At 45.2% G+C, this 11,137-nt stretch overlaps 1 protein-coding gene across 1 annotated transcript; it reads left to right on the forward strand.

Moving 5' to 3' along the window:
* The first annotated feature begins 1,753 nt into the window (after positions 1-1,753).
* Positions 1,754-2,698, forward strand: LOC141989859 (olfactory receptor 5J3-like). Its single transcript, XM_074956779.1, has one exon. It carries the CDS (start codon positions 1,754-1,756, stop codon positions 2,696-2,698), a length of 945 nt encoding a protein of 314 aa, XP_074812880.1.
* Positions 2,699-11,137: the final 8,439 nt, after the last annotated feature.

Raw genomic sequence — 11,137 nt, forward strand, 5'->3', positions numbered from 1 at the left:
CCTCTGTCTCAATGAGCCCACATAGATGAGGGTAGCTATTGGCTCCAGCACCTGAGTCACAATTCAATCCCTGACCTCCTCCTGGGGTGGTGTAGTTAAGCACTGCCCCTTACACAGAGTAGGTGATCCGAGCACAATGTAGCCCTGAACCTCTAGATAATTCCCAATCTCTTGAGCCATCCAATCTGCCCAACCTGCACAACACCTAGCATTGAAAAGTCTCCATATTCCATTCCCAGTGCTTCGAATCACTCAGTCTCAGTGATCTAGGGACACGCTGGGACCAATTACCGACACGCATCACAACGGCCTGGCACGGTGTTATACAAATCACTTCTCCACAAATACACTTGGCCCCAGCAACAAGAAGATAGCTGAAGCTCCTTCGTCTGTCTGACGGTCCGAGCCTGGAGAGACTTAAGGTCCCAACATACTGTAAGGGAATATAAATCAGCCCCCTGCCCTTCCTCCAGATGGGAATCTCTTGGACCCATCCCATAAATGATTCATCCTTACGCGGGTAGGTTTGCTTTGTCTGGGTGTAGCACTGTGGGGGGGAGGGGGGAAGAGTAAAAACCTATTGCGAGCAGCAAGAACAATCTCACAATCCACTGGAAAATTGGTTTGAAGGTATAATTTTGACCTAAAACTTCCTAACTGATCTGAGAGCTACTTATGTAGGAAACGACCCCTTCAGCTGAAGCTGCTACATCCAGAATCTAAGGAGCAGCCCTGGGTGTGGACCCACCAGCAGCACACAGCAGGTGAATCGTTGTGTCGCTCGGCTGTAGCCTGGGCTTGGGCTGTGTCTGGGGAGAGGGATGGTGCTGCAGAAAACAGCAGAATGTTTTTGATTCATTTCCTGTGCTGTAGTTATTAACTGTCCGCCCAAACTCTGAGTCCTTTCTCCTCTCGCCCCCTTGTATGAGGCCACCTTGTGGGATCCCAATGGGTAGTGTATACATCCCAGTCCATCGTCTGAGCTTTACAGGTTCGGCAACTGCCCTGCACTGGGTAGAGGTTAATAATGCCTATGAGAATTCCAGGAGGAGGCACCAGAATTGACCCCAAGGATCATTCACACCCAAGCAACAGTGTTAGCCCTGGCAACACAATACTAGGAGTGTAAGGGTCACAGAAATAATCTTCCAAAGGAGTTATTCTGAAATAAAAAGGTGAACTATTTCAATTTTGACATTTTTGAAATAATGTGTTTCAAGGTTTTGTTTTGAAATGACGTTTTGTTTCCAAAAATCTGTTAGATTTAACTTGAAAAAAAAAAGGGAGAAGAGGGTAAAAACCTGACAACGAAATGATTTATTTTGGAGGAGAAGGGAACAAGTTGCTGTTATTTTGGGATTTTTCAGGTCAGCCACTGAACCAAAAAACAACCCCCCCCCCAAAAAAAAACAAACAAACCAACCACCCAGCTCTAATGCAAACTCTCTAGATTTCTGCTGTGGGGGGAAAAGGTTTTCCAACTGAGCCAACAGTGAACTTCACCCTCTGGCAATCAAGTCGGCACTATGATACAGGTTTTTGCCAATAGTTGCTCTTTGCGGATTGTCCACATCAAAAGAGAAAGAATGAGATACGCACACATGGGTAAAAATATTCTTACTTTCAGCAAACAAGGGTCTCAAATGGACTAAAATGCTGTCATTGATCATAGGAATTCCAGGTCCTCACACTGTTTTTTATTTCTACAGAAATTCCCTCTGTGCAGGTCTCTCCTCAAAGCCCGTGTAAAGCAATGGCCCAGGGAAATGACACTACCGTGACTGAATTAATCCTTGCAGGATTCACTGACCATCCAGAACTGCAGGTTGCCCTCTTCCTCATATTTCTGGTGATCTATGTTCTCACCTTGCTGGGGAATTTTGGGATGATTGCCCTAATCTGGACGGACTCCCGATTTCACACCCCCATGTATCTCTTGCTCAGCAACTTGTCACTCGTTGACCTTGGTTACTCCTCATCCATCGCCCCCAGGGTGCTGGTGAGCCTCTCAAGGGAAAGTAAGGCCATTTCCTACGCTGGATGTGCTGCACAGCTGTACTTTTTTGCTACCTTTGCCACCACTGAGTTTTTCCTCCTTGCGGTGATGGCCTATGACCGTTATGTGGCCATCTGTAATCCACTGCTCTATAGGCTCATCATATCCAAGAGGTCCTGCGTCTGGCTCTTGGCTAGCTCCTACCTGGCTGGGGTTGCAAATGCAACCATGTTTACCAGCTGCACCTTTCAGCTGTCCTTCTGTGGGCCTAATGTAATCGATCATTACTTTTGTGATGTCCTTCCGCTCATGCGGCTCTCCTGCACAGACACTCACACCAATGAAATGCTGCTTTCTCTCTTTGCTGGTTCCATACATCTGACAACCATGCTGATCATCCTCTTCTCATATCTGTATGTTACTGCTGCCATACTGAGGATCCGCTCCTCCGAGGGCAGGCGCAAAGCCTTCTCCACCTGCACCTCCCACCTGACAGCCGTAGCTATATTCTATGGGACAACGTTCTTTATCTACTTACAACCCAGTTCCAGCTCCTCACTGGAGCGGGACCAGGTGATCTCTGTGTTCTACACGGTTGTGATCCCCATGCTGAACCCCCTGATCTACAGCCTGAGAAACAAGGAGGTGAAGGACGTCCTGGGGAGAATGTTAGAGAGAAGAAAGTTCTCTCAGCAGCTTTGATGAATAATTTAATCATGTTTTGAACTAAAGTGACAATGTTCTTTCCATTCCCTTCCACTCTATCTAATTTTATAATGAAAATAAAAACTCTAATGTGTTCAAGTTTTAAGAATAATGTTTTAGAGGTGGCATTGTCCAACAGATAAGACACTGAGGAGATCTGGTGTGACAGATATTGCAACCCCATGCAAAATCTTTGGGACCATTATATTAACTTGCATTGTATGAATGATTTATGTATGACTATGTTCTACTCCCGGGGGGCGGGGGGGGGGCGCATTCCTGCAGCTCCTTCCAGAACTAAAACCTGCGGGGATGGGAGGGGGGTGATTAAGGCAAGTCCCTGAGACTAAACTCCAGAGAAATTCCAAGGGGAGTGGAGTCTGTCTCATTCAGGACCCTTGAACTTGTAACCCCTCAGCAAGGACACCTGCTTTTAGGTTTTCCAGTTCCTCATCTGTCACCTCTCTTGGGTGGAGATGTACACCTCTCACCCTCTTGATTGGGGTTTTTTGAGGCTCCACAGTTCCCTAGCTACATTGTGAATTCCCCAGTAAGCAAGACTGCCTAAGCCAACCTGCTATACTTTTCTCCTTAGATAGACACTGGTGTTATAAGTTACCACGCCATTCTTTCTAAGCAAACAAATTTACTCTCAAGGGGAAAGCGTTATAGAGAAAACTTTAAAAGCAATAAAAGAACCTACATACATGCTAACAACCTCACCAGAGATCACCCCAGCTCCAACAAGGGCTCTAGATGCTGAACAGTAATTCAAACCTTACCACCAAAGGTTTTATTCTGTGCTTAAAAGCTCACGCCACCTTTTGCTCAGAACAAACACACAGACTGGGCCATGTCCTTCCAAACCTTCCCAGGAAGGACTGAGGCAGCCCTTGGACAGAAGGTCCTGTCTATTTGGAGCACTAGAAATACGGCACTGAATCAGTTTTAACTAAGGCTATTTAACTCAAAGTCCCTTCTTTGTCCATTGACCCTTAAAGAATCCAGTTTGAACAAGCATATGTAAGCCTCTCTCCAGGTGGTGGTAGCTCTCTGGAGGTGTTACAACTAGAGTAAATTTGCCTCTCCAACCTGTTCTTAATTTTTGGAGGGTGGTGGTCCTCCTGTCCCATGTAATCAAATACAGTCCCTAGCACACCATGATACATACATTTAATTCAATAAGATTTCACAGAATTCAGTAAAGTTTGTGCAGGATATTGTGGGATGCACCATCATAGGGTCTAATCACATCAGCCACGCTGTCAGAGGCTTGTTCACCTGCACATCTACCAATGTGATCTATGCCATCATGTGCCAGCAGTGCCCCTCTGCCGTGTACATTGGTCAAACTGGACAGTCTCTACGTAAAAGAATAAATGGACACAAATCAGATGTCAAGAATTATAACATTCATAAACCAGTCAAAGAACACTTCAATCTCTCTGGTCACTCGATTACAGACCTAAAAGTCGCAATATTACAGCAAAAAGACTTCAAAAACATACTCCAGCGAGAGACTGCTGAATGGGAATTAATTTGCAAACTGGATACAATTAACTTAATCATAGAATCATAGAATATCAGGGTTGGAAGGGACCCCAGAAGGTCATCTAGTCCAACCCCCTGCTCGAAGCAGGACCAAGTCCCAGTTAAATCATCCCAGCCAGGGCTTTGTCAAGCCTGACCTTAAAAACCTCTAAGGAAGGAGATTCTACCACCTCCCTAGGGAACGCATTCCAGTGTTTCACCACCCTCTTAGTGAAAAAGTTTTTCCTAATATCCAATCTAAACCTCCCCCATTGCAACTTGAGACCATTACTCCTCGTTCTGTCATCTGCTACCATTGAGAACAGTCTAGAGCCATCCTCTTTGGAACCCCCTTTCAGGTAGTTGAAAGCAGCTATCAAATCCCCCCTCATTCTTCTCTTCTGCAGACTAAACAATCCCAGCTCCCTCAGCCTCTCCTCATAAGTCATGTGCTCTAGACCCCTAATCATTTTTGTTGCCCTTCGCTGGACTCTCTCCAATTTATCCACATCCTTCTTGTAGTGTGGGGCCCAAAACTGGACACAGTACTCCAGATGAGGCCTCACCTGTGTCGAATAGAGGGGAACGATCACATCCCTCGATCTGCTGATCGAACTTAGGCTTGAATAGAGACTGGGAGTGGATGGGTCATTACACAAAGTAAAACTATTTCCCCATGTTTATTTCCCCCCTCCCCCACCGTTCCTCAGAACTTCTTGTCAACTGCTGGAAATGGCCCACCTTGATTATCACTACAAAAGGCTTTCTTCCCCCCGCTCCCCCCAGCTCTTCTGTTGGTATTAGCTCATCTTAAGTGATCACGCTCCTTACAGTGTGTATGGTAACACCCATTGTTTCATGTTCTCTGTGTATATAAATCTCCCCACTGTATTTTTCACTGAATGTGTCTGATGAAGTGAGCTGTAGCTCACGAAAGCTTATGCTCAAATAAATTTGTTAGTCTCTAAGGTGCCACAAGTTCTCCTTTTCATTTTACAGTTGGGGAATCGAAGTACAGAGAGACTAAAGGCCCGTCTACATAGGGACATCCAGAACAGTTAATCTGGATTAACTAAAGGCATGAATTTAAAGTGGATTTGTGGAGAAAAAAAGAAGTAGATAAATTCATGGAGGATGGGTCCATCGATGACTATTAGTCAAGATGGTCAGGGATGCAACCCCATGCTCTGGTTGTCCCTAAACCTCCAACTGCTAGAAGCAGGGACTGGATGACAAGGAATCACTTGAAATCGCCCAATCCTGTGATCTGAAACCTCGCCTTCTGACCAGGCCTGGCACCTGATTCCACTCTGACCATTAGGTCAGACTGCCCACAACCTGGTGGCTGAAGGTCTGGTAAGTGTGAGGGATTCCAAAGCCTTCTGAGACTCAAATGGGATTAATCAGAGAGAAGCAGATGTCTAGGTCTGGATTTCTTTTGGTCCCTGAAATAAAAAAAAAATAACCTAAGTGTGAACTGAGTTATTGTGATTTCCATGTGGTTCCAGGAGAGCAGAGAGGCCCATGGGTGTAATTCGTCATATTTGTACAGCTGGGGAAGAGTAGATGAAGCTGGATTTGGATGCTAAGCAAAGACACCAAACTTTAAACCAAGCCTGATCTCCTCCCTCTTCTCAGCCTTACGTTGTGAGGCTAGTCCAGATTCTCATTTCAGGCCTTTGCCCAGCCTAGGAATGAGTGCCAGCATTATACTATCAAAGTAATCCAGTCAGGAGGCCTTTATATACTGAGTGAGAGAAACATACTAAAGACAAAGCTGAGCAAGTGGTCAGCCATTTTGTGTGGATAAAAATGAGACATCTTAAAGGGGCCTAATTTTTCAGAAGGTGGGTGCTCAGCGCTCTTGAAAATCCAGTCCTTTTGAGGTGCTTCAAGCTAGGCACCCAAAATCACTATTCACTTTTGAAAGGCTTGCCTCTCGCAGCTTCACTCTTCTAGCCTTCGTCCCCCACCTCAGACCCAAACCCATGAAGGGAGTGAGTGCTAATGGGAATCAAACTCATATTATCATTCTTTAAACATCACTGTTTTTTCCCACTCAGCCATGTGAAAGCTGGATCCCTAGCTGGTCTGGGTCAGCATAACCCTATTCATGCCAATGGACCAGGTGTAAATAAGAAATGCTCTGTTCAAGTTAATTGCCCAGATCTCCTGCTCATGTACATTGGCCATAAACACTATGTAATTCAAAGGGCCCAGATCCCCAGCTGGCATAAATCAGCTTAGAACCACTGAAGTCAGTGGGCCAGATCCTTAGGTGGTGTGAAGCAAAGAAGCCCCATCCAAGTCTCTACACCAGATTCTTCGCAGAGGATCTGAGCTAAGGATCACCAATGCACAGCCTTCTTGGGGAACTTCTATACTATGTCCATAGGAATCAGAGCCGGCCGACAATGGCACTTTTATTTATTAAAACTCTCACAAATTATGGTTTTGGTATTTGGCCATCTTGAGGCCAGGTGTACACTGGAAACTTTTTGCCAGTATAACGATGTGGGTCAGGCGTGTGATTTTTTTTTATATAAAACATTTCTGTATCAGCAAAAGCCGTCGGGCTTGTCTAGACTTGGTATGCTACCATGGCACTGCTGTAGCTCTTCAGTGTAGAGGCTCTCAGTGCTGACGGGAGGTGTTCTCTTGTCGGCAGAGGTAATCCGCCTCTGTCATAAATATACAGGGAAGGATAAACCCCTTTAAAATCCTCCCTGGCCAGAGGAAAAATCCTCACACCTGTAAAGGGTTGAGAAGCTAGGATAACCTCGCTGGCACCTGACCAAAATGACCAATGGGGAGACAAGATACTTTCAAAAGCTGGGAGGAGGGAGAGAAACAAAGGGTCTGTGTCTGTCTGGGTGAGGCTTTTGCTGGGGACAGAACAGGAATGGAGTCTTAGAATTTAGTAAATAATCTAGCTAGGTATGTGTTAGATTATGATTTCTTGAAATGGCTGAGAAAATAGCTGTGCTGAATAGAATGAATATTCATGTCTGTGTGTCTTTTTTGTAACTTAAGGTTTTGCCTAGAGGGATTCTCTATATTTTGAATCTAATTGCCCTGTAAGGTATTTACCATCCTGATTTTACAGAGGTGATTCCTTTTTACTTCTATTAAAAGTCTTCTTGTAAGAAAACTGAATGCTTTTTCATTGTTCTAAGATCCAAGGGTTTGGGTCTGTGGTCACCTATGCAAATTGGTGAGGATTTTTACCAAACCTTCCCCAGGAAGTGGGGTGCAAGGGTTGGGAGGATTTTGGGGGGAAAGACGTTTCCAAACAATGCTTTCCTAATAAAAATAAACCCAGATAAACGTTTGGTGGTGGCAGTGGAAGTCCAAGGGCAAGGGGTAAAATAGTTTGTACTTTGGGGAAGTTTTCACCGAAGCTGGTAAAAGTAAGCTGAGGAGGTTTTCATGCAGGTCCCCACATCTGTACCCTGGAGTTCAGAGTGGGGAAGGAACCTTGACACCTTCCATTTATATTTATGACAGGAGCTGAGGTGGGTCTTCCCACCCCCTTTCCTCCCTGTGACTGGGGGGTGTTAACAGGCCACTTGCACCTTGAATTGTCCCATGAAATATGTGTGAACTACTTACACTAAACAATCTGTTCCACCTTGTATTTCCCTGTGATATTCTGAGTTAGTTTCCCAGACCTGAAGAAGAGCTCTGCCTCAGCTCAAAACCTTGTCTCTGTCACCAACAAAAGTTGGTCCAAGAAAAGCTATTACCTCCTCCACCTTGTCTCTGTACAGTTCTGGTCAGTTATTGTACCAGCATCCCTGTGCTCTCAATGGCTAAGGTCATGTCTACACGAGAGAGCTTACAGCAGCACAGATGTACTAATGCAGGTGTGCCACTGTATGATCGCTCATGTAGCCGCTCTGTGCTGATGTGAGAAAGCTCTCCTTTTGGCCTAATAAAACCACCTCCATAAGTGACAGTCGTTATGTCAGTGGGAGAGCTTCTCTTACCAACATAGAATCATAGAAGATTAGGGTTGGAAGAGACCTCAGGAGATCATCTAGTCCAACCCCCTGCTCAAAGCAGGACCAATCCCCAATTATGCCCCAGATCCCTAAATGGCTCCCTCAAGGGTTGAACTCACAACCCTGGGTTTAGCAGGCCAATGCTCAAACTACTGAGCTATCCCTCCCGCCATTAAATAAATAAATAAATAAAAAATTTAAAAAGTGATGTTAACTCAAAGATATAAGGCCTCCAATGCCATTTCTGTGTGGGGTGATGCTAGATAAGTAGTGTCATTTTTATATGCCTATCCTGGCATATATCCTGCCTATTCTGGCATCATTCCTGCCCATCCTCAGGTCCATACTATCTGAGCTGAATGAGATTCCCTTTAACTTTAATCCATAGCTTGACTGGTACTGCTCCCCAAGCCTGCTACTGGAAGGTCGTACATTCGTGCATGTGTGTGCATGCACGCACACACACACAAAGCCAGTGTAATACATAGGCATAAGGCCTAGTAATTGTTCAGTTACTAACACCACCTAATTACTGTGTCTCTTATTCAGTGATAGCATTTTGAGAGTCGGCACCACTGTGAGGTACATGCACCTAAGGTTAGTAAAGCTTCAAGTCTGTAGGGGAGTACCTGTGTGGTATTGCTCACCTGAAAATGATTAGGCCTCAAGATACACAAAAGAAATGGCACGAGTCAAGGAACCAGCAGAGGCTGTCCAGAAGGCCTTAGAGCTGATGGTCTCCAGGCTAGCAACAGTATGGATTCTCCTATACGTTTAAGACCTAGTTTTTTGACGAGTATATGTCGCAGGCACAAATAACCCTGAAAGCATACTGATCTTTGGCCCAGAAGCATCACAGAGGTACAGCCATGTAGGCCTCATTCCTAATATTTCTGGGGCTAGCAACCCCACACAGAACCTGCCAGCCAGACAGACAACTTAACAATTACTGGGCTCGAGACACCTCACAAACCCTGCCCTGCAGTCATTAGCCTTCGTCACCTTGGAGCTATTAATGCCACAAAGACACCGATGGGCAGGTGTAATGAGGCTTTCCTGGGAAAGAAGGACTCACACGTTCAACAAAGATCAAACCGAAGACATCCAAAGACGCTTTTAGCTAAATGAAAGTAATATGCTTTTATAGTGGTTGGGACCTGTCACTATCAGATGCACTAATTCAGTGTATTTCACAAGCATCTGTTTTAATCTTCAAGCTACCAACATCACACAAAGACACTGCCCGGGAAGGAAAAGGTTTCATAATCTTTGAAATAGTGGCACAACAGAGCAAACATCAGGCTTTATAACCTTAAAGTTAGCAACACACCACAAGATGGCCCTGTCTACAAAATTCTTATGTCTTTAGGCTAGAAACACCACAAAGACCTAGTTTCAGAGTAGCAGCCGTGTTAGTCTGTATCTGCAAAAAGAAAAGGAGGACTTGTGGCACCTGTGAGACTAACAAATTTATTTGAGCAGAAGCTTTCATGAGCTACAGCTCATTTCGTCGGATGCAAAGGCCTAGTAGCTGTTTGGTTAGTCTCGTTACCCAACTCAGAACCCTAAAATCAGAACCGTAAAATCAAAAGTTGAATCTTTCGCTGTTTGCTAACCACACCAACGTTACCCTTAATACCTCTGGAGCTGATTCCTGGGATGACTTTGAGATTTGCTCCCTGGATTATCTTTGCTCCCTAACTGCAGCCTGGCCAGGAATAGTTGGGTTACACTCAGGCTCTCACTGCCCTCGGTTATACTGGAGTGTGACCCCAACACACTCCCCACTCTTCAATTTCTCTCCAGAAATGTATGTCCTGTGCTGCCCAGTCCTCTCCTGGACAATACAAGCTACATTGTCCATTATTTCTTTAATAGCACTAATATGCATGCAACTTAGTTTCTCAGACACTTCTATTAAAACACACTGGATTAGATAAAACAATTAAACAAACTGTTTTGACGAGAAAGATAGAGCCTGCCAGAAAGTTGCAGCTTGGCAGGGGAGAGGCCCTCCCTGGGATGCACAGAAACGTACCCCAAAGGTGGAAGTTGGGGTCGTGGTAACAGCTGAGGTGGGAACAGACCCCAGGGACTCTGTTGCTGGAATCAAGCCCAACCTGCGGGAAAGAGGGGGATTGTGCTGGCCAGCGAACGGTCTGTTATAGCTGGTAGCTGTGAGTCCACACCTCGACCAGGGTCCCCTTCCCTTTTGGGGGACACAGGAGTGTCTGCCCCAGTGGGGAGCCCAGAGAGAAAGGTGAGGGGAGACCGGAGGGTCTGCCCACATTTTGTAGGGAGGCTTTTTCCCAGGCGCAGGGTGAAAAATCTGCATTTAAAAGGCCAGACCCCTCTCCCGTGAATCAGGTTTTAAGGGAACACTGTTTGCCCCCTAGTCAGGTATTCCCCATCCTGGCTAATAGCCATTAATGCACTTAACCTCCATGAATTTATCCAATTCTCTTTTAAACCCTGTTATAGTCCTAGCCTTCACCACCTCCTCAGGCAAGGAGTTCCACAGGTTGACTGTGCGCTGTGTGAAGAAGAACTTCCTTTTATTTGTTTTAAACCTGCTGCCCATTAATTTCATGTGGTGGCCCCTAGTTCTTACGTTATGGGAACAAGTAAATAACTTTTCCTTATTCACTTTCTGCACACCACTCATGAATTTATATACCTCTGTCATATCCCCCCTTAGTCTCCTCTTTTCTGAGCTGAAAATTCCTAGCCCCTTTAATCTCTCCTCATATGGGACCTGTTCCAAACCCCTTATCATTTTAGTTGCCCTTCTCTGAACTTTTTCTCATGCCAGTGTATCTTTTTTGAGATAAGGAGACCACATCTGTACAGTATTCAAGATGTGGGCGTACCACGGATTTATATAAGGGCAATAAGATATTCT

Source organism: Natator depressus, chromosome 6 (genome assembly GCF_965152275.1).
Source record: "Natator depressus isolate rNatDep1 chromosome 6, rNatDep2.hap1, whole genome shotgun sequence".
NCBI lineage: Eukaryota > Metazoa > Chordata > Testudines > Cheloniidae > Natator > Natator depressus.

What these genes read in the sequence shown, in the direction of transcription:
- LOC141989859 (XM_074956779.1), top strand. Translation starts at nt 1,754, where the DNA reads ATGGCCCAGGGAAATGACACTACCGTGACTGAATTAATCCTTGCAGGA.